The following is a 22,793-nucleotide window of genomic DNA, read 5'->3' on the forward strand; positions in this document are numbered from 1 at the left end:
TACTGTAGCTTCTTTTACTGCCCCTGGCTAGTGAATACTGTAGCTTATTTTACTGCCCCTGGCTAGCGAATACTGTAGTTTCTTTTACTGCCCCTGGCTAGTGAATACTGTAGCTCATTTTACTGCACCTGGCTAGTGAATACTGTAGCTCATTTTACTGCACCTGGCTAGTGACTACTGTAGCTCATTTTACTGCCCCTGGCTAGTGACTACTGTAGCTCATTTTACTGCCCCTGACTAGTGAATACTGTAGCTTCTTTTACTGCCCCTGGCTAGTGAATACTGTAGCTCCCTTTTAATGCCCATGGCTAGTGGCTAGCTCCCGTTTACTGTCCCTTGCTAGTGGCTAGCTCCCGTTTACTGTCCCTTGCTAGTGGCTAGCTCCCGTTTACTGTCCCTTGCTAGTGGCTAGCTCCCGTTTACTGTCCCTTGCTAGTGGCTAGCTCCCGTTTACTGTCGCTTGCTAAATCAAATCAAATCAAATCAAGTTTATTTTATATAGCCCTTCGTACATCAGCTAATATCTCGAAGTGCTGTAGAGAAACCCAGCCTAAAACCCCAAACAGCAAGCAATGCAGGTGTAGAAGCACGGTGGCTAGAAAAAACTCCCTAGAAAGGCCAAAACCTAGGAAGAAACCTAGAGAGGAACCAGGCTATGAGGGGTGGCCAGTCCTCTTCTGGCTGTGCCGGGTGGAGATTATAACAGAACATGGCCAAGATGTTCAAAATGTTCATAAGTGACAAGCATGGTCAAATAATAATCAGGAATAAATGTCAGTTGGCTTTTCATAGCCGATCATTAAGAGTTGAAAACAGCAGGTCTGGGACAGGTAGGGGTTCCATAACCGCAGGCAGAACAGTTGAAACTGGAACTGCTAGTGGCTAGCTCCCGTTTACTGTCCCTTGCTAGTGGCTAGCTCCTGTTTACTGTCCCTTGCTAGTGGCTAGCTCCCGTTTACTGTCCCTTGCTAGTGGCTAGCTCCCGTTACTGTCCCTGGCTAGCTCCCGTTACTGTCCCTGGCTAGTGGCTAGCTCCCGTTTACTGTCCCTTGCTAGTGGCTAGTTCCCGTTTACTGTCCCTTGCTAGTGGCTAGCTCCCGTTACTGTCCCTTGCTAGTGGCTAGCTCCCGTTACTGTCCCTGGCTAGTGGCTACTTTAGCTCCCTTTTAATGCCCATGGCTAATTCCCGTTTACTGGCTAGTGGCTAGCTCCCTTTTACTGCCCCTGGCTAGTGGCTAGCTCCTGTTTACTGCCTCTGACTAGTGGCTAGCTCCTGTTTACTGGCCTGGACCATTAGCACAAGGAGCATAGCAGGTGAGAGATGGTTATTAGATACCTAGTAATTTGAAAATTGCATGGAACCTTCATCTGAATCCTATGGAAAAGAATACAATTGCACTCATGCAAAGTAGATTATGCACGGATTTGTTGCAGAATTCAAGACCACAAAGAGAAAGCTAGATTCTACTGTTAGTACATTATGCCAACAAGACCAAAGTTTGCTTGACGTGTCAGGGATAGCAGTGTCCCAAAGACACACTGGAGTAGTAGTGAGTTGCAGTTAGTGTGGCTGGAAACTCACTTTGTGATGTGATGTGCTGAGGCAGTGGTTCTGAGCTGAAGGAGAGGAGTTGGAAGGAAGCCTCAGTGCCTTGGTTTGGCTGTCTCTTGCTCTGCTTATGCTTCAATATCTGCACTAGTCTTTGTGGGAGGATTGGACCCAGAAGAATTGCACTCTCACTTTTTACATTTTTATTCTTAGAATCAAAACTCAGAGAGAAGTAGTTTGAGAGAAAAATAGCCTGGTATGATAAAGGCCAGAAAGTAGTTAGTGTCTTGGGTATTTTCAGTCAGTGCAGTAACATTGGAATGTGTAAGGTTTGAAGGTTTTCACACGGTTTCCCAGGTTTATTGAAGTTTTCCATTAATTTGTGAATCATTTGCTGCCATCATTTCTCAGAGAGAAAAACTGTTATAAAGTGAGCTGGTAGTTGAAAGCTTTAGTTCCCTGAGGCCTTGTTTAAGTTGGGTTCTGCACAAACCACAACGTTGTGATGTGAAGGGGCTCATGGGCGAGAAAAGCACTTTTAGGTAGTTTCCTGATTTCCTTTGGCTACGCAAACTTAAATCCGATATTGAGTTTTATGACAGTTACAGTACTGGACTAACGTTGTGTTCCAGTGAGAAGTGTAGTATGAAAGGGACTCTGTCAGTACAGCTGGTGCATGTGTGTGGTTGGCTTTGGTTGATCCTCTCCTGTCTCTCTCTGTGCCTGCCTTGGCCAGACCTCTGGCATGCCTGCTCCTCTATGGGCCTGCCTTGGCCAGACCTCTGGTATGCCTGCTCCTCTATGGGCCTGCCTTGGCCAGACCTCTGGCATGCCTGCTCCTCTGTGGGCCTGCCTTGGCCAGACCTCTGGTATGCCTGCTCCTCTATGGGCCTGCCTTGGCCAGACCTCTGGCATGCCTGCTCCTCTATGGGCCTGCCTTGGCCAGACCTCTGGTATGCCTGCTCCTCTATGGACCTGCCTTGGCCAGACCTCTGGCATGCCTGCTCCTCTATGGGTCTGCCTTGGCCAGACGTTTGACTGTCATTCTCAGTTCCCACTTACCCCATCCCAGTACCCCTCTCATCCCCTCTACTCCCTACTGACCCCCTCTCCTCACCTCTCTCATCCCTCTGTCACCCTACTGACTCCCATCTCAGTACCCCTCTCATCCCCTCTGATCCACACTGAACCCCCCATCTCAGCCCCCCTCTCTGCACCCCTCTCATCCCCTTTGTTTCCACTGACCCCTCTCACCCCCTCTGTTCCACATTGACCCCCCCCTTTCAGTACCCCTCTCATCCCTGCTGCTCCGTCTTTGCCCTCACCCCTCTCTCCCCATGACCTTTACTCCTCCATCTGAGCTCTGTACCATATTTCTCCATTTTCTTCATCACACCATCCACACTCTGCTTTTCATTTTTGTCTCATGTGCTTGTCTGCGGACCACGGGATTTTGTGTGTGTGCGTGTGTGTTTGGGTAAGTGCCACTTCATTGTGTCTGCCAAGCAAGCCTCTCAGAAAGCTGTCGTATAAGTGGACTGTAATCTCGCCTGCCAGAGTGGCATATTTTTGTTGGCACGATGAAAGTTTTTATTGCAAGTACTGGAAAGGATTTATTTAGGAGTATCTTAAAGGATCTAGACATACTAACAGTAACACAGATAGGAAAAACACTCACAATACACAAGGGTTTCCATAAGCTTCCAGTATTTCTGCGAAATCTAGATATTGATTATTTTGCATGTGACATTTTCCCCTTTTTGTCTTTAAATCTTCCTGACAGTGATACAACAGGCTCATATTTCTGCTGCCTGGGTTTAGTGATATAATTGAGCTTCATTGATTTGGTATTCCTACTATATCACAAGTCAATGCTGCAGGACTTTCCACAGATCGTGAAGTGCATTAACAAGGCCTGACAAGAGAGACAGGTGTCTATAATAGCTATACCATTAGGTGTTTGACTCAACACAGTGTTTAGTGAGCTGCTTCATCTGTGTCACCTCAGGTAATACTGGGGTTCAGCTCTGGACAGGAGTGTCACCTCAGGTAATACTGGGGTTCTGCTCTGGACAGGTGTTTCACCTCAGGTAATACTGGGGCTCAGCTCTGGACAGGAGTGTCACCTCAGGTAATACTGGGGTTCAGCTCTGGACAGGAGTGTCACCTCAGGTAAGACTGGGGTTCAGCTCTGGACAGGAGTGTCACCTCAGGTAATACTGGGGCTCAGCTCTGGACAGGAGTGTCACCTCAGGTAATACTGGGGCTCAGCTCTGGACAGGTGTTTCACCTCAGGTAATACTGGGGCTCAGCTCTGGACAGGAGTGTCACCTCAGGTAATACTGGGGCTCAGCTCTGGACAGGAGTGTCACCTCAGGTAATACTGGGGCTCAGCTCTGGACAGGAGTGTCACCTCAGGTAATACTGGGGCTCAGCTCTGGACAGGTGTTTCACCTCAGGTAATACTGGGGCTCAGCTCTGGACAGGAGTGTCACCTCAGGTAATACTGGGGCTCAGCTCTGGACAGGAGTGTCACCTCAGGTAATACTGGGGCTCAGCTCTGGACAGGAGTGTCACCTCAGGTAATACTGGGGCTCAGCTCTGGACAGGAGTGTCACCTCAGGTAATACTGGGGTTCAGCTCTGGACAGGAGTGTCACCTCAGGTAATACTGGGGCTCAGCTCTGGACAGGAGTGTCACCTCAGGTAATACTGGGGCTCAGCTCTGGACAGGAGTGTCACCTCAGGTAATACTGGGGCTCAGCTCTGGACAGGTGTTTCACCTCAGGTAAGACTGGGGCTCAGCTCTGGACAGGAGTGTCACCTCAGGTAATACTGGGGCTCAGCTCTGGACAGGAGTGTCACCTCAGGTAATACTGGGGCTCAGCTCTGGACAGGAGTGTCACCTCAGGTAATACTGGGGCTCAGCTCTGAACAGGAGTGTTGTTTTTCTTTATCAAAAGCACGCCAAACTCAAGAGGCTTCTGTATGTGTGGCGTGTGTGTGAGTGTGTGTGAGCGTGTGTTTAATGATGGGCAGAACAGAAGGAGTGTAGAAAACAACTATTGACCTGCCACAACACCGAGGCCCTGCAGCACAGAGACACCTGAGATGGAGCCTTAACAACCTGATATTAACCCTCATTATAAGATTACACAACACATGAATCCATTGAAACCTACAGCGACAGCGCAGATGTTCAATATGGCAGATCATTCGAGGCCTTTTGTGTCTGTGGAATTTCCGCGCTTGGGGTCTGGAGGCTATAAAAATGATGCGGTTGGATATTAAAGAGACTCTTACTTGATTTGTGAACACACACACACACACCCTGCGCAGTGCTCTGATGGTCTAGCTGGCGGTGTCCCTCAGGGTCCATGGTTAACGGCTGGGGGTCAGCCTCAGAGGAAGATGACCGTCACTACTCCAGCCACAGGTCCAGTGTGGGCAGCTCCTCTGACGGGTCCCTCTACACCCACTGTAGCTTCGCCCAGGCCCTGGTGGCAGCCGCTGACAAGGCAGGCTACCACCTGGAGGGCACCAGCCTGGCCAAGAGAGGTTGGTATATGAGGAGTGGAGCCCCTCCAGCCTGTTCTCTCTGGAACCTCTGTATGACTCAGAAGGAGATGCAGTGATTGATCTACTTCCTGCCATCTGCTGGCTGGTGTTTTCTCCGCTCTGCTGCTGTTTGGTGGAGAATCTGCATGGCTCTACAATATGTGGCTGAACAAAGGATACAAACCTTGATTCAACTCTAACTTTCCTCCAGCTTTGCACTCTGACTCCTAAGAAATTGGGATAGAGGAAAATTATCTGGGTGAACTCACTGGTGATTTCTTTGCAGGCTTCTAACACTGCCTGTACTTTTTCATTGTCAAAATAATGGAGTGATTTTGAGGATTTCTGGTGACTGATGAACTAACTGAACCTTCCATGGGATCCTGCGAGCTTCCTGCTTGGAAATAAACATTCTCTTCCCAGGCATGCTCTTTAACCAACCTCTCTCCATGTTCCCCTCAGTATCTTCACTAACCCAGTGGCCTCTCTCTCCACTTCTCTCCCTCCTTCTCCAGGTAAAGGGCTGTCCCACCGACCCCGGCCCAACAGTCCCTTCTCTACAGATGGCAGCACGGTGGGCACACACAGCCTGGGCCACCAGAGGGCTGCCCGGCCCACCCGCAAGCCCCGGGGACAGGGCACCGCGCCCCACAGGAGAGACGCCAGTGCAGACGGTAAGAGAGGGATCCTGGACGGCTTTAACCAGAACTTTCCCAGAACTTTGTATCAGCGGAGACTTACCTCTGACACAAATTACTCATCATCTATACCAGGGCTCTCCAACGCTGTTCCTGGAGAGATACTGTTCAGTAGGTTTTCACTCCAACCCTGTTTCTGGAGAGCTACCTTCCTGTAGGTTTTCACTCCAACCCTGTTCCTGGAGAGATACTGTCCAGTAGGTTTTCACTCCAACCCTGTTCCTGGAGAGATACCTTCCTGTAGGTTTTAACTCCAACCCTGTTCCTGGAGAGATACTGTCCAGTAGGTTTTCACTCCAACCCTGTTCCTGGAGAGATACCTTCCTGTAGGTTTTCACTCCAACCCTGTTCCTGGAGAGATACTGTCCTGTAGGTTTTCACTCCAACCCTGTTCCTGGAGAGATACTGTCCTGTAGGTTTTCACTCCAACCCTGTTCCTGGAGAGATACTGTCCTGTAGGTTTTCACTTCAACCCCAATCTAGCGCACCTGATTTGAATAATTAGCTGGTTAAAAAGGTGAATAAGGATAGTTACAACTGGGGTTGGAGCCTACAGAAGGATAGCTCACCAGTGACAGGGTTGGAGCCTACAGAAGGATAGCTCACCAGTGACACGGTTGGAGCCTACAGAAGGATAGCTCTCCAGTGACACGGTTGGAGCCTACAGGAGGATAGCTCTCCAGTGACAGGGTTGGAGCCTACAGGAGGATAGCTCTCCAGTGACAGGGTTGGAGCCTACAGGAGGATAGCTCTCCAGTGACAGGGTTGGAGCCTACAGGAGGATAGCTCTCCAGTGACAGGGTTGGAGCCTACAGGAGGATAGCTCTCCAGTGACAGGGTTGGAGCCTATAGGAGGATAGCTCTCCAGTCACAGGGTTGGAGCCTACAGGAGGATAGCTCTCCAGTGACAGGGTTGGAGCCTATAGGAGGATAGCTCTCCAGTGACAGGGTTGGAGCCTATAGGAGGATAGCTCTCCAGTCACAGGGTTGGAGCCTACAGGAGGATAGCTCTCCAGTGACAGGGTTGGAGCCTAAAGGAGGATAGCTCTCCAGTGACAGGGTTGGAGAGCCCTGATCTATTAGGACTTGGACTATAATACAATTACTGATTAATACTGATTGACTGATTACTGATATATCACCAGACTGTAACAATGTAGTTAACCACATCACCCCTCCCTCCCAGACCTACCTCCTCCCCCTGACCCCCCGCCCATCCAGGGACCAGGGCCTATCCAGGGAGCCCGTAGTGTAGGCGGCGTGTGCCCCCCAGCCGAGAAGAAGGCCTCGTCCCTGGAGCGCCAGCCCATGTGTGGTGCCATGCCCCTGTCTGGGCTGGAGGAGATGAAGAGCTGCATGGACAGACAGACACGCACCTCTCTGGAGCGCCAGGCCCAGGACAGACTAGCATCCATGGACCGAGGAGACGACCCACGCAGGGGACACAAAACAGGTACTGGACTGGAGGGTAGAAGCAAGTCAAAATGCCAGCACTCTGTCTGAAAGATTCGATCCGATCCAAACATTCCATTCAGTGCGCAGGTGTTCGTTCTCATTTGCAGATGACAATTTGGATGTTGGCGAACATTACTTTAGAACAGTAGGATAGAACTCATATTCCACACCACAGTATGGAGCCAGTAGATATGTGGTTAGGTCAGCAGCCATTGCTGTACAGAGAGAGATCCAGAGCCCTTAGCTGTGTGACAGCAGGGTCCTGATGGCCGCGGTGCCTTGGCAGACCAGAGCCTTTACTAAACCCCGGTGTTCAATCTCCTGCTGAGAGGAGACTGAGCTCCCATGAACAGATTGCACTGTCTGCCACTTGCACTTATCTTCCAGAATGCTCCCCCCTACACACACACACACACACACACACACACACACACACACACACACACACACACACACACACACACACACACACACACACACACACACACACACACACACACACACACACACACACACACACACACACACACACACACACACACACACACAGCCTGTAGGCGTCGCCAATGGTGTCCGGCTCCAGCCCAGTCCAGGCAGAAGGCCCTAGCCAGACAGATGCAGTCTAATCACCCCAGCTTTCTCCTCTCAGACAAACAGCGGCCACTCCACCACTCCACCCATCTGTCTGTGTGTGGAGTCATTAGACTTCGCCATGCTGTGTTCCTGTCCTGTCTGTGCCAGGACAGACAGAGCAGCAGACAGAGCAACAGACAGAGCAACAGACAGAGCAACAGACAGAGAGGCAGACAGAGAGGCAGCCAGAACGACAGACAGACAGACAGGCAGACCCAGAGACACAGAGAGGTATCACATTCATCAGATTCTTCTTCAGAAGACAATAAGAAGTGCACTCCAAGTTGACTGATACACAGCAGAGTTTAGAAGGCTCTCCAAGTTGACTGATGCACAGCAGAGTTTAGAAGGCTCTCCAAGTTGACTGATACACAGCAGAGTTTAGAAGGCTCTCCAAGTTGACTGATACACAGCAGAGTTTAGAAGGCTCTCCAAGTTGACTGGTACACAGCAGAGTTTAGAAGGCTCTCCAAGTTGACTGATACACAGCAGAGTTTAGAAGGCTCTCCAAGTTGACTGATACACAGCAGAGTTTAGAAGGCTCTCCAAGTTGACTGATGCACAGCAGAGTTTAGAAGGCTCTACAAGTTGACTGATGCACAGCAGAGTTTAGAAGGCTCTCCAAGTTGACTGATACACAGCAGAGTTTAGAAGGCTCTCCAAGTTGACTGATACACAGCAGAGTTTAGAAGGCTCTCCAAGTTGACTGATACACAGCAGAGTTTAGAAGGCTCTCCAAGTTGACTGATACACAGCAGAGTTTAGAAGGCTCTCCAAGTTGACTGATACACAGCAGAGTTTAGAAGGCTCTCCAAGTTGACTGATGCACAGCAGAGTTTAGAAGGCTCTCCAAGTTGACTGATGCACAGCAGAGTTTAGAAGGCTCTCCAAGTTGACTGATACACAGCAGAGTTTAGAAGGCTCTCCAAGTTGACTGATACACAGCAGAGTTTAGAAGGCTCTCCAAGTTGACTGATACACAGCAGAGTTTAGAAGGCTCTCCAAGTTGACTGATACACAGCAGAGTTTAGAAGGCTCTCCAAGTTGACTGATGCACATCAGAGTTCAGAAGGGACCAAAGCATGTCTGTGCTAAAATATACTGATCTGCAGCAAGGGGTACCACAGCAGGTCAACACTACAATATACTGACCTGCAGAAGGGGGTGTCACAGCAGGTCAACACTACAATATACTGACCTGCAGCAGGGGGTACCACAGCAGGTCAACACTACAATATACTGACCTGCAGCAGGGGGTACCACAGCAGGTCAACACTACAATATACTGACCTGCAGCAGGGGGTGTCACAGCAGGTCAACACTACAATATACTGACCTGCAGCAGGGGGTACCACAGCAGGTCAACACTAAAATATACTGACCTGCAGCAGGGGGTACCACAGCAGGTCAACACTACAATATACTGACCTGCAGCAAGGGGTGCCACAGCAGGTCAACACTACAATATACTGACCTGCAGCAGGGGGTGTCACAGCAGGTCAACACTACAATATACTGACCTGCAGCAGGGGGTGTCACAGCAGGTCAACACTACAATATACTGACCTGCAGCAAGGGGTACCACAGCAGGTCAACACTACAATATACTGACCTGCAGCAGGGGGTACCACAGCAGGTCAACACTACAATATACTGACCTGCAGAAGGGGGTGTCACAGCAGGTCAACACTACAATATACTGATCTGCAGCAGGGGGTGTCACAGCAGGTCAACACTACAATATACTGACCTGCAGCAAGGGGTACCACAGCAGGTCAACACTACAATATACTGACCTGCAGCAGGGGTGCCACAGCAGGTCAACACTACAATATACTGACCTGCAGCAGGGGGTGTCACAGCAGGTCAACACTACAATATACTGACCTGCAGCAGGGGTGCCACAGCAGGTCAACACTACAATATACTGACCTGCAGCAGAGGTGCCACAGCAGACACTAACAACTGCAGCAGGGGTGCCAAAGCAGACACTAACAACTGTAGTTGCCTTTCCCCTCTTCATAAGGGCGTTAGCTGGGGGACCCATGTGTGAGCCCACACTGCCCGCTGGCACCAACACACTGCAGATGTCATTAGGAGGGAGGTCTGCCAACAGGCTTTCTGTCTCACTATAGCACCTTCTGCAACCAACACCACCCAGCCAATCCACCTACGGTTGCCCAAACACTTACCTAGCCCCCCAAAATGAATGTAAAACACTTTTGTTGTCCCTCCCCATGTAATTTCTGTAAATGAGAATACATTTTCCTCGCCCCTGCCCCACAGGAGCCCTTTTTCCTCTTGCCGTCATTTTAAATAAGAATTTGTTCTTAGTTGACCTGCCTGGTAAAATAAAGGCTAATTTAATTTAAAATAAATATAACACTCTCAACTGCAGTCAGGGTTAGTAGTAACAATCTGAATTGTTCCCTCTGTGTGTTTGTCCAGAAGAGGGGTGCCTGCCTCCCTACAGTAAACCCTCGTTCCCTTCCCCCGGGGGCCACAGCTCCTCTGGGACAGCCTCCTCCAAGGGTTCTACGGGGCCACGCAAGGGAGAGGGACCTCGAGGGCCACACCTACGAATTGCCACAGACCACATTGACTTCCTGGGGACCAACGGACAGGGACAGTACTCAGGCGAGTTATGTAAGTATCACACCATTTTGTCTACTGTCTTATCGCAAGAAGGCATTGTGATATCATAAGCAACTATATTGATTATGGGTGCGTTCGTAAATTCAATCGGGAGTGCCAGAGTACGCTCAAAGTGCCCTCTGGTCGTTTGTAAATTCAGAGCGCTTTTAGATTGTCCGTTTGTAAATTCAGAGCGTTTCGCTCTCGGAGTGTTCAGAACGCACACTGGCCGCTCTGGCCGATGAGTAGGGTTGATCAGAGCGTTCTGACCTCACAACGGCAGTCAAGCACCAAAGCGAACTGGCTAACGTTGGCTAGCTTGTTAGCTACTTCCAAACAAAAATGAGAGAACACCTCACTCTGATCAATTTACTTCCCCTAGCAGGTCTGGTTTTCATGTTATCCAGAGCGTTGGTGACTGTAACTGCAGCTGGCAACAATTTAATTACGTTTTTTTTGCCGACATTTACTGATACTGGTCATAATCAACAGGTGTTGAGCGTTTGGCAGTTCTTCAAATCAAATCAAATCAAATGTTATTTGTCACATGCGCCGAATACAACAGGTGTAGACCTTACAGTTTAATGCTTACTTACAAGCCCTTAACCAACAATGCTTTAAGAAGTTAAGAAAAAAAATTGAAATAAGTGTTAAGTAAAAAATAGAAAATAGAAAATAAATGTAGCAAGTAATTAAACAGTAGCAGGTAAATAACAAGTGAGGCTATATACAGGGGGTACCAGTACAGAGTCAATGTGCGGGGGCACTGGTTACTTGAGGTAATATGAACATGTCGGGAGAGTTAAAGTGACTATGCATAGATCATAAACAGAGAGTAGCAGCAGCATAAAATAAGGGTCTGATTAGCTGTTAAGGAGCCTTATGGCTTGAGGGTAGAAGCTGTTAAGAAGCATTTTGGACCTCGACTTGGCGCTCCAGTACCGCTTGCCGTGCGGTAACAGAGAGAACAGTCTATGACTAGGATGGCTGGAGTCTTTGACAAGTTTTAGGGCCTTCCTCTGACACCACCTGATATAGAGGTCCTGGAGGGCAGGAAGCTTTGCCCCAGTGATGTACTGGGCCGTAAGCACTACCCTCTGTAGTGCCTTGCAGTCGGAGGCCAAGCAGTTGCCATACCAGGCAGTGATGCAACCAGTCAGGATGTTCTCGATGTTGCAGCTGTAGAACCTTTTGAGGATCTGAGGACCCATGCCAAATCTTTTCAGTCTCCTGAGGGGGAATAGGCTTTGTCGTGCCCTCTTCACAACGGTCTTAGTGTGTTTGGACCATGATAGTTTGTTGGTGATGTGGACACCAACAGGCTCTCAACCTGTTCCACTACAGCCCCGTCGATGAGAATGGGGGCATGCTCGGCCCTCCTTTTCCTGTTGTCCACAATCATCTCCTTTGTCTTGATCACATTGAGGTAGAGGTTGTTGTCCTGGCATCACACAACCAGGTCTCTGACCTCCTCCCTGCGCTCTGGCACACTCAGACTAGAGTGCTCTGAAATCGGAGTAGATAGCCAGAGTAAATGTATGAACGCACCCTAAATGTATATCATTTTGGCAAAGATTTAGCTATGTCCTGACATTGCTGTTCTCTCTGTCTCTCTCACAGAGTGACCTGCCTGCAGTAGGATCTGAACTGAACTGGAGTAAGCCTCGTCGTCCTCATCAGAATGACGCCTCGCCCATTGGTGCAATGAACTTTGTCCTTCTTTGTGTATTATCAGAGGAGAGGAGCAGGAAGATGACGATGATGACCACCATAACAGAACTGTAAATGTGATGTATAAACACAGACATACATACTGTACATCCCACTATGTTGTTGTCCTCAAGAAAATTATTTCCCACCTTCCACCTTAATTTCTTTCAGTCAGAAAAGAGCAAGTAAACAAAATAATTAAAACACCTTTATGAGAAAACAAATTTTCAAAGTAACTGTCCTTGGGGAAAAAAAGGAATCTTGTTTCATGTAAATAGATTATTTACATTGTTGTTGCATTGCTATGCAAGCCTACTTCAGTTTGAGCTTCTTCATTCCATACTGTTGGTTATATCTAGTAATTTGTATTATACGTGAATTGATAGGCTGGTGTGCCATAAAATAATTGTTTTTACGATCCATCATTTGTTAATACCTATCATTGATTAATTATTATCATTATTATTATTAATTATTGTTTTTTTGCACTGCGATTTTTGGTGATAAGCACAAAAGCATAGCTCCTGCTGACAGGAAGTACCGGACGAACATGTGAAGAGGAGTTTCTCTAGAAAGATGAGAAAATATATACTAATGTACAGAGAGATATTAAAGAGTAAGAAGTTGCTTATGGACAGCAACTAAATGGATACCCATTCCCAAGTTAGGGCTAATCAGAAAGCAGATGTTTTTTGTTGTTGTGTCTTTGAGGTTGGGGGCAGAGAAGGGGCAGAGTAGAGACAGAGAGAGGAGGGGTTAGTGGTTAGAGCATTGGGCCAGTAACCGAAAGGTTGCTAGATCAAATCCCCGAGCTGATAAGGTAACAGTTAACCCACTGTTCCTAGGCCGTCATTGTGAATAAGAATTTATTCTTAACTGACTTGCCTAGTTAAATAAAGGTTACATTTTTGTTTAATTAGTTGATTATTGGGTTAACTTCATCTGATTCTATTGTAATCTTATAGTCCTACAAATGGACTGCTATAGACTTGTTAGAGCTGGCAGTTGTGAGGTAGTCCAGGCATTGTCTTGTTTTCAGAACTTAACACAGCCACATTACAATGGACGTCTAGCTGGGCCCTCATCTTCATAACAGCGTTTAAATACAATGTATTTTATCTTCATCTCATCTTTGATTTTATCTTCATCTCATCTTCTTTGATTCTATCTTCATTGAATTCTAGAGTTTTTGTTTTCACCTGAAGATCATTTGTATAATGCATCTAGCAATATGGACAAAGTGAACATCTAGAATCTAGTCACTGAAACCATACAGTAGCACTTAGAATACACTATGAGGAGCCTGAAAGCCATAGTTCAATAGGTGTAATCTATATTATAAACTGGGTGTTTTCGAGGCCTGAATGCTGATTGGCTGAAAGCCGTGGTATATCAGACCGTATACCACAGGTATGACAAAACATTTATTTTTACTGCTCTAATTACATTGGTAACCAGTTTATAATAGCAATAAGGCACCTCGGGGGTTTGTGGTATATGGCCAATATACCACGGCTAAGGGCTGAATCGAGGCACTCCGCGAACAGCACTTAGGTGTGGTACATTGGTCATATACCACACCCACTCTGGCCTTATTGCTTAAATCTAAAACTGACATACGATTTGCTTCCTTTTAATCATCCCACTGTTAAACTCTGGATTGGGTCGAACCCAGTTGTAGTAAGAACTAACAGTAATATTGATGCTAAAGCCACTCTATTGCCAGGAAAGAGGCTTTAGGATAGGTCCTTCTTTCGTCTCCTTTGTTATGAGAGTCAAACATTTATTTTGTCATCCATTTTATTTTGCTTAATTTAGAGCACTTAATATACTCGGTTAAGAGTGTTGTCCAGTAACTGAAAGTTTGCTGGATCGAATCCCCAAGCCAACTAGGTGAAAAATCTGTCAATGTGTCCTTGAGCAAGGCACTTAACCCTAATTGCTTCCATACGTCGCTCTGGATAAGAACTTCTGCTAAATGACTCAAATGTAAATGTAAAATGTACTCCACATCCATGGCATCCCATGAAAACATCACAATGGCCTGCTTCTGCCTCAACTGTTGTGTATCTGTTTCAGTCGGAGCACTGCAGTCCCTGCCTTGAAGTATGGTACAATGTTATAATTAGCACACAGTAGAACACTAACTAGACTCCCTATTGGGACTCCAATTCCCAGAATGCAGATAGTGAAGCAGAAGGCAGGTACAGTCAGAATGGAGAAGAGCCACCTGCAGTAGGAGATCACACTGCCTCTGTCTCTACAGCATTTAGCACTACTTTCTATCTGCCTAACAGTCACAACACATTTTCCTTCTGCCGCATGGAACTATTCAGCCTCAGATGTTCAATTTGTATCTTTTCAAACAATGTTCAGATAATTTTTTAAAAGCCTGTTTCTTTGTATGCCTTTTATGGACTCAAAAAGGCTGCTTAACGATGTGTTCGATATCAACGTTCAGGATTTTACCCGTAAAATGTTTATTTTGTCTTCTTTTGTACTGCTTAATGTTGATTAAAGGAGCGTTGGAAAGCAAACGGAAGGCTTTGCCAGATATGCTGTTGTACTGTTGTGATCATGTCACTGTCATTTAATTTCATCAACCTAGTGGCCAGTGTTCTGGAAATGAGGTGCAAGGAGTGTCTCAGGTTATTTTACTGTACATTCTGGCGGTGTTCATGTATGTGTGTATATATATGTGTATATATTCATATGCATCTCCACTGGGTTATTTCATTCCAGTTTCATTGCTGAAAGATATCCCTCTTTTATGTCCGATGCTCCCCTGATGCTGTCCTGTTTCATTTCTTTTTGCCAGTGGTTTTTATTCCAAGTTTAACGTGCTGGTCCATCCACCTTAAGACAAGATGTCAGTAACAGAACATACCAAATGAATATTGATACTTCTAATGTGTTTTTGTGTCTTTTTAATAATCATGGTTTTCTTTTAAATCACAGTGTTGTTGTTTTGTATTTATTAAAATGATAATAAAAAGGTATATTGTGAAATATGCATAAAGATTTGTGGAATATAAAATGTTGTTTTTTTTGTAAACTTTGCTGTCGGAGAAGGCCAGGGATGGGCAACTCCAGTCCTCAGGGGCCAGAGTGCTGTCACACATTGTCCCCATCCCAAGCAAACACAGCTGATTTACAATAATTGCATTCTAAACTGAAGATCATGATTAGTTGATTATTGGAGTCAGGTGAGTTAGCTGGGGCAAAAATGTGGCATCAATAAGGCCCACCGAGGACTGGAGTTGCCCATCCCTGAGCTGGGCCATAAGGACTTGATTGACTCTCCAGGTCCACAGTAAGTTGCAAAGCTGAGTCATTAGTTGTCAGAGACAATGGAGTCCTGCATGTTAACAACTCTGCTCCGTCTCATCTCAAAACGAAAGAAACTAAAACCTTTTCCAAACACAAACAGCGATATGTTCCTCATTTGCTTGACAAGACAATAGATACAGGTGTTCTTTTTTGAAAGGTTGGGAATTACTTTGGCTTTCCGTCTCGTTCCTTTTCTCAGTATTGTTGGATCTGTGTGTTCGTCTTTTTGCAACAAAAAAAGAGGATTAAAAAAAGAGAAAAATAGCAAGTTGTTGGGTGAAGTCTTTCTGTACAGTGCCGGGCAAGGTGATGCCATCTCTCCAATGCCATTTCTACATTCTGTACAACCTTCTGTATTCACTTGCATGTCCTTGTCCAAGAAGAGGAAAATAGTGGAGCAAGAAATTAAACTTTTACAAGTCTCATTCCCATGTTCTGTAAGATAAATCCAAGTTATTTTCTTTCCTTGTACCTGGATCACTTTCAACAAATAAAATATTTTTGAAAAATGTGAACCCTTGTCTTTCGCTCCGTTGATTGACAAGGTGTTTTACACAATATCCGTATCTTTCAAAGTCAGCTGGAAAGTTTCTGTACCATGTTTTCATTGTTTGACATCTTGAGTATGGCTTTCTGGACATACGGTATTTTGTTCCAAGAGAAAGACAAAAACTCTGAAGTCTCCTCTAAAAAGAATAGTGTTTCCTTCTGTCGTGTGTGTGTGTGTGTGTGTGTGTGTGTGTGTGTGTGTGTGTGTGTGTGTGTGTGTGTGTGTGTGTGTGTGTGTGTGTGTGTGTGTGTGTGTGTGTGTGTGTGTGTGTGTGTGTGTGTGTGTGTGTGTGTGTGTGTGTGTGTGTGTGTGTGTGTGTGTGTGTGTGTGTGTGTGTTCGTGCGTGTGTGCGTGTGTGTGTGTGTGTGTTCGTGCGTGTGTGCGTGTGTGTACTGTATGTGTTTGAGAGGGTGTCTGACTCAGCTGTGCTTTTTGTGTCAAACCAGCTGACATGCTGCTCCTCTCGGAGAGGGCTAACATCAAACAGAACGCCAAATCCCTCAATGAGATAGGCACCCGCGCTTTGAATAACACTTAAGAACTTAAAATAACTTGAGACAGAAATGTTGCTCAGATAGTGCATTTTATATTTTTCCTTTTTGAACACCAGGATGGGACAAAATTGAGTCAGCAAATGAGGCAGAATGAGGCGTTGATAAGCGCTTGGAGGGAAAACTTACCTTACTCCTTAACAAGTCCATTAGAGCAACTTAGTTTGTTATGACTTTATTAAGCGAATGTCTCATCTGAATGTTAGGTTGCACTGTGTCCCCTGTCATTTGGTATGTCTATGTGTACTTACAGACTGCTTTGTGTGATGTTCTACTTAGCATAGAGAGGCTTTTAGACGGACCTCCATCTTATTTGTAATGTGAAAGCCAGCTAGTCTGATGGTGTTTAAGGAACGATGGCTCATGTAATGAAAACCAATAAAAGGCTGTTTTATAGTTCTTTAAATAATTTCATTATCCCATTCCTGCTCTCTGCTCCACCTAAATGACAGCAATTATTCATGTTAATATCTTTGATCTCTCTCTAAATTTCTCTCCCTCTCTCTCACTCTTGTTTTCTCTCTCCCCACTCACTCGTTTTCTTCCTTTCTTTCTCTCTCTCTTCCTCTCTGTTCTGAATTCTCTGTCTGGGACTTTAAAAAAGCACCTCACGCCTATAAGGGGTCTTTCAAGCCAACAGCTTGAGGAACAGCATTTCAAACAGCTCCCCTCACTCTCCACTAACAAACCAAACCTACAATGCGTTAGTAAGAGAAAGTAAGTTAAGAACTAGTTACATTTACCAGTCCTCCAACTCCCTAAATCACTGCTCTCTCACTTTCTCTCTCTCTCTCTCTCTGATCAATGTGAATGATTGAAGCAGAGAGGATGAGGAGTGTGAGAAGGTTAGAGACAGATCTCTGTCCTGTCTCAGATCAGTGTGTTTTCCCAAGGCCTTCCTTCCCTCCAGGTACGTAATATTGGAAATGGTTGGAAAATATTTGTACTCATATGACAAAGGTTCAGCACACAATCCATCAGTGGTGGTGATGCAGGGATAAATTCACTATTTCACAACTCAGCCTCAGCCCCAGTCTCAGCCTCTTGTCTCAGTCTCATCCTCAGCCCCAGCCTCAGCCTCTTGTCTCAGTTTCCTCATCAGCCCCAGTTTCAGGCTCATCTCCAGCCTCAGCCTCTTGTCTCAGTCTCATCCTCAGCCCCAGTCTCAGCCTCAGCCCCAGCCCCAGCCTCAGCCTCTTGTCTCAGTCTCATCATCAGCCCCAGTTTCAGGCTCATCCTCAGCCCCAATCTCATCCTCAGGCTCAGCCTCAGTCTCCACCTCAGCCTCTTGTCTCAGACTCATCGTCAGCCAAAGCCTCAGCCTCATCCTCAACATCTTGTCTCAGTTTCATCATCAGCCCCAGTTTCATGCTCAGCCCCAGTCTCATCCTCAGGCTCATCCTCAGTCTCAGCCTCTTGTCTCATTCTCATCCTCAGTCCCAGTCTCAGCCTCAGTTTCAGCCCCAGCCTCAGCCTCTTGTCTCAGTTTCATCATCAGCCCCAGTTTAAGGCTCATCCTCAGCCCCAATCTCATCCTCAGCCTCAGGCTCAGTCTCCTCCTCAGTCTCAGCCTCTTGTCTCAGACTCATCAGCCACAGACTCAGCCTCAGTCTCATCCCCAGCCTCAGTCTCATCCTCAGTTTCAGTTTCAGTCTCAGTCTCAGTCTCATCCTCATCCTCAGCCTCATCCTCAAGCTCAGCATCAGCCTCTTGTCTCAGCCCCAGTTTCAGTATCAGTTTAATCCACATCCCCAGTCTCAGCCTCAGTCCAAGTCTCAGTTTAATCCTCAGCCCTAGTCTCATCCCCAGCCCCAGTCTCATCCTCAGTATCAGTCTCATCCTCAGCCCCAGTCTCATCCTCAGTATCACTCTCATTCTCTGCCCCAGTTTCATCCTCAACCCCAGTCTCATCCTCAGTATCATTCTCAGCCCCAGTCTCATCCTCAGCCCCAGGCTCGTCCTCAGCCCGAGTCTCATCCTCAGCCCCATCCTCAGCCTCAGTCCCATCCTCAGTATCAGTCTCATCCTCAGTATCAGTCTCATCCTCAGCCCCAGTCTCGTCCTCAGCCCCAGTCTCATTCTCAGCCCCAGCCCCAGTCTCAGAATCAGTCTCATCCTCAGCCCCAGTTTCAGTCTCATCCTCAGCCCCAGTCTCAGACTCATCCTCATCCCCAGCCTCAGTTTGGCTCATCCTCAGCCCCAGTTTGTCTCATCCTCAGCCCCAGTCTGTCTCATCCTCAGCCCCAGTCTCAGTCTCATCCTCAGCCCCAGTGTCAGTCTCATCCTCAGCCTCAGTCTCATCGTCACCCCAAGACTCATCCTCAGTCCCAGCCTCATCCTCAGCCCAGTCTCAGCCTCCATCTCATCCTCAGCCCCAGTCTCATCCTCAGCCCCAATCTCATCCTCAGCCCCAGTCTCAGTCTCATCCTCAACCCCAGTCTCAGACTCATCCTCAGCCCCAGTCTCAGACTCATCCTCAGCCCCAGTCTCAGACTCATCCTCAGCCCCAGTGTCAGTCTCATCCTCAGCCTCAGTCTCATCGTCAGCCCAAACTCAGCCCCAGTCTCAGCATCAGACTCATCCTCGTCCCCAATCTCAGGCTCAGCCTGTATCATCCTCAGCCCCAGTCTCATCCTCAACCCCAATCTCATCCTCAGCCCCAGTCTCAGTCTCATCCTCAGTCTCAGTCTCATCCTCAGCCCCAATCTCATCCTGAGCCCCAGTCTCAGACTCATCTTCACCCCCATTCTCAGCCAGTCTCAGACTCATCCTCATTCTCAGCCCCAGTCTCAGACTCATCCTCAGCCCCAGTCTCAGCCCCAGCCTCAGACTCATCCTCAGCCCCAGTCTCAGTCTCATCCTCATTCCCAGTCTCATCCTCAGCCCCAGTTTCATCCTCAGCCCCAGTCTCATCCTCACCCCCAATCTCATCCTCAGCACCAGTCTCATCCTCAGCACCAGTCTCATCCTCAGCCCTAGTCTCATCCTCAGCCACAGTCTCATCCTCAGCCCCAGTCTCATCCTCAGCCCTAGCCCCAGTCTCATCCTCAGCCCCAGCCTCAGACTCATCCTCAGCCCCAGTCTCAGTCTTATCCTCAGCCCCAGTCTCAGTCCCAATCTCAGTCTCATCCTCAGCCCATCTCATCCTCATCCTCAGCCCCAGTCTCAGTCTGTCTCATCCTCAGACCCAGTCTCAGTCTCAGCCTCAGCCGCGGTCTCATCCTCAGTCTCATCCTCAGCCCCGGTCTCATCCTCAGTCTCATTCTCAGCCCATCTCATCCTCATCCTCAGCCCCAGTCTCAGACTCATCCTCAGCCCCAGTCTCAGACTCATCCTCAGCCCCAGTGTCAGTCTCATCCTCAGCCTCAGTCTCATCGTCAGCCCAAACTCAGCCCCAGTCTCAGCATCAGACTCATCCTCGTCCCCAATCTCAGGCTCAGCCTGTATCATCCTCAGCCCCAGTCTCATCCTCAGCCCCAATCTCATCCTCAGCCCCAGTCTCAGTCTCATCCTCAGTCTCAGTCTCATCCTCAGCCCCAATCTCATCCTCAGCCCCAGTCTCAGACTCATCTTCACCCCCATTCTCAGCCAGTCTCAGACTCATCCTCATTCTCAGCCCCAGTCTCAGACTCATCCTCAGCCCCAGTCTCATCCTCAGCCCCAGTCTCAGACTCATCTTCACCCCCATTCTCAGCCAGTCTCAGACTCATCCTCATCCTCATTCTCAGCCCCAGTCTCAGACTCATCCTCAGCCCCAGTCTCAGCCCCAGCCTCAGACTCATCCTCAGCCCCAGTCTCATCCTCATCCTCATTCCCAGTCTCATCCTCAGCCCCAGTTTCATCCTCAGCCCCAGTCTCATCCTCACCCCCAATCTCATCCTCAGCACCAGTCTCATCCTCAGCACCAGTCTCATCCTCAGCCCTAGTCTCATCCTCAGCCACAGTCTCATCCTCAGCCCCAGTCTCATCCTCAGCCCTAGCCCCAGTCTCATCCTCAGCCCCAGCCTCAGACTCATCCTCAGCCCCAGTCTCAGTCTTATCCTCAGCCCCAGTCTCAGTCCCAATCTCAGTCTCATCCTCAGCCCCAATCTCATCCTCAGCCCCAGTCTCAGTCTCATCCTCAGTCTCAGTCTCATCCTCAGCCCCAATCTCATCCTCAGCCCCAGTCTCAGACTCATCTTCACCCCCATTCTCAGCCAGTCTCAGACTCATCCTCATTCTCAGCCCCAGTCTCAGACTCATCCTCAGCCCCAGTCTCATCCTCAGCCCCAGTCTCAGACTCATCTTCACCCCCATTCTCAGCCAGTCTCAGACTCATCCTCATCCTCATTCTCAGCCCCAGTCTCAGACTCATCCTCAGCCCCAGTCTCAGCCCCAGCCTCAGACTCATCCTCAGCCCCAGTCTCATCCTCATCCTCATTCCCAGTCTCATCCTCAGCCCCAGTTTCATCCTCAGCCCCAGTCTCATCCTCACCCCCAATCTCATCCTCAGCACCAGTCTCATCCTCAGCACCAGTCTCATCCTCAGCCCTAGTCTCATCCTCAGCCACAGTCTCATCCTCAGCCCCAGTCTCATCCTCAGCCCTAGCCCCAGTCTCATCCTCAGCCCCAGCCTCAGACTCATCCTCAGCCCCAGTCTCAGTCTTATCCTCAGCCCCAGTCTCAGTCCCAATCTCAGTCTCATCCTCAGCCCATCTCATCCTCATCCTCAGCCCCAGTCTCAGTCTGTCTCATCCTCAGACCCAGTCTCAGTCTCAGCCTCAGCCGCGGTCTCATCCTCAGTCTCATCCTCAGCCCCGGTCTCATCCTCAGTCTCATTCTCAGCCCATCTCATCCTCATCCTCAGCCCCAGTCTCAGTCTGTCTCATCCTCAGACCCAGTCTCAGTCTCAGCCTCAGCCGCGGTCTCATCCTCAGTCTCATCCTCAGCCCCGGTCTCATCCTCAGTCTCATTCTCAGCCCATCTCATCCTCATCCTCAGCCCCAGTCTCAGTCTGTCTCATCCTCAGACCCAGTCTCAGTCTCAGCCTCAGCCGCGGTCTCATCCTCAGTCTCATCCTCAGCCGCGGTCTCATCCTCAGTCTCATCCTCAGCCCCGGTCTCATCCTCAGTCTCATTCTCAGCCCCAGCCTGAGGGTAATGACTGCCCCGCTCTTTGCCAACTAAACATCTTTCTCCTCTTTCCCCATCCTTTATTTCCAACCGTTTCCCTGGCTGTTTTTCTGTGTTCCCTTTTCCCATCATTTTTCACCTGTCGCTTTACCGCTGTGTTTTTCTTCTGTCCTTTGCCTCTCCACACCTGAAGAAGCCTCTACACCTCCATGTGTCTGTAGTAATTGCCACGTGAGACGCGGGTGACTAGAGGCAAGTGGGGAGATTAGAAACACACAGTGGCTTTCAGAGCAGAGGGAAATAAGCTGTGCTCAGCAGATACCCGTCGACACTGTAGTGAGATATGAGCGGCGATGAGGGTGTGTCTGTGTGCAGGGGGAAGGGAGCTGCTGGGGTGTGTTAATTAAAGGAAGCATCCATTGCTGGTGCTGCTGGCTTTTCCCTCTTGTCTTTCTCCTCCTCTTTGTCTCTGGACTGCTGTGGAGGCGAGAGGGCAGCAGTACCAATTCTACACCATTCATCACACATGTCAAACAGCAAAGGCCAGCTGCTGGGGACAAGCAGGGAACATTAGCATTTCAGCACCGTCTCTCTCTCTCTCAATTCAATTCAAGGGGCTTTATTGGCATGGGAAACATATGTTAACATTGCCAAAGCAAGTGAACTAGATAATATACAAAAGTGAAATAAACAATAAAAATGAACAGTAAACATTACACTCACAGAAGTTCCAAAAGAATAAAGACATTACATATATACATATCATATTATGTATATATACAGTGTTGTAACAATGTACAAAAGGGAAAATGAATAAGCATAAATATGGGTTGTATTTACAATGGTGTTTGTTCTTCACTGGTTGACCTTTTCTTGTGGCAACAGGTCACACATCTTGCTGCTGTGATGGCACACTGTGGTATTTCACCCAGTAGATGTGGGAGTTGTAGATGTGGGAGTTGATCGAATTCTTTGTGGATCAGTGTAATCTGAGGGAAATATGTATCTCTAATAT

General features: G+C 48.0%; 2 protein-coding genes across 6 annotated transcripts in view; one reads left to right on the plus strand and one right to left on the minus strand.

Annotated features, from left to right (window-relative positions):
- LOC139548283 (roundabout homolog 2-like) overlaps positions 1-16,081 on the plus strand; it is a 619,120-nt gene extending 603,039 nt beyond the window's left edge. For 4 of the 5 annotated variants that reach the window (XM_071357862.1, XM_071357861.1, XM_071357864.1 and 1 more), the window contains 4 exons: positions 5,622-5,780; positions 6,991-7,257; positions 10,341-10,538; positions 12,147-16,081. In XM_071357862.1, the coding sequence (XP_071213963.1) occupies positions 5,622-5,780; positions 6,991-7,257; positions 10,341-10,538; positions 12,147-12,148 (626 nt within the window). In that variant the 3' untranslated portion in view covers positions 12,149-16,081. Of the gene's footprint in view, positions 1-4,920; positions 5,107-5,621; positions 5,781-6,990; positions 7,258-10,340; positions 10,539-12,146 lie in introns of all 5 variants that reach the window. The other variant, XM_071357860.1, reaches the window with a different exon arrangement.
- Positions 16,082-20,251: 4,170 nt separating this feature from the next.
- LOC139548498 (S-antigen protein-like) lies at positions 20,252-21,367 on the minus strand. The gene is made up of 3 exons (XM_071358193.1): positions 21,065-21,367; positions 20,534-20,951; positions 20,252-20,343 (listed from the first exon to the last, which is right to left on the minus strand). Exons 1-3 carry the CDS (start codon positions 21,365-21,367, stop codon positions 20,252-20,254), a joined length of 813 nt encoding a protein of 270 aa, XP_071214294.1.
- Between the last annotated feature and the right edge of the window lie 1,426 nt (positions 21,368-22,793).

Source organism: Salvelinus alpinus, chromosome 21 (genome assembly GCF_045679555.1).
Source record: "Salvelinus alpinus chromosome 21, SLU_Salpinus.1, whole genome shotgun sequence".
In the NCBI taxonomy this organism is placed as follows: Eukaryota; Metazoa; Chordata; class Actinopteri; order Salmoniformes; family Salmonidae; genus Salvelinus; species Salvelinus alpinus.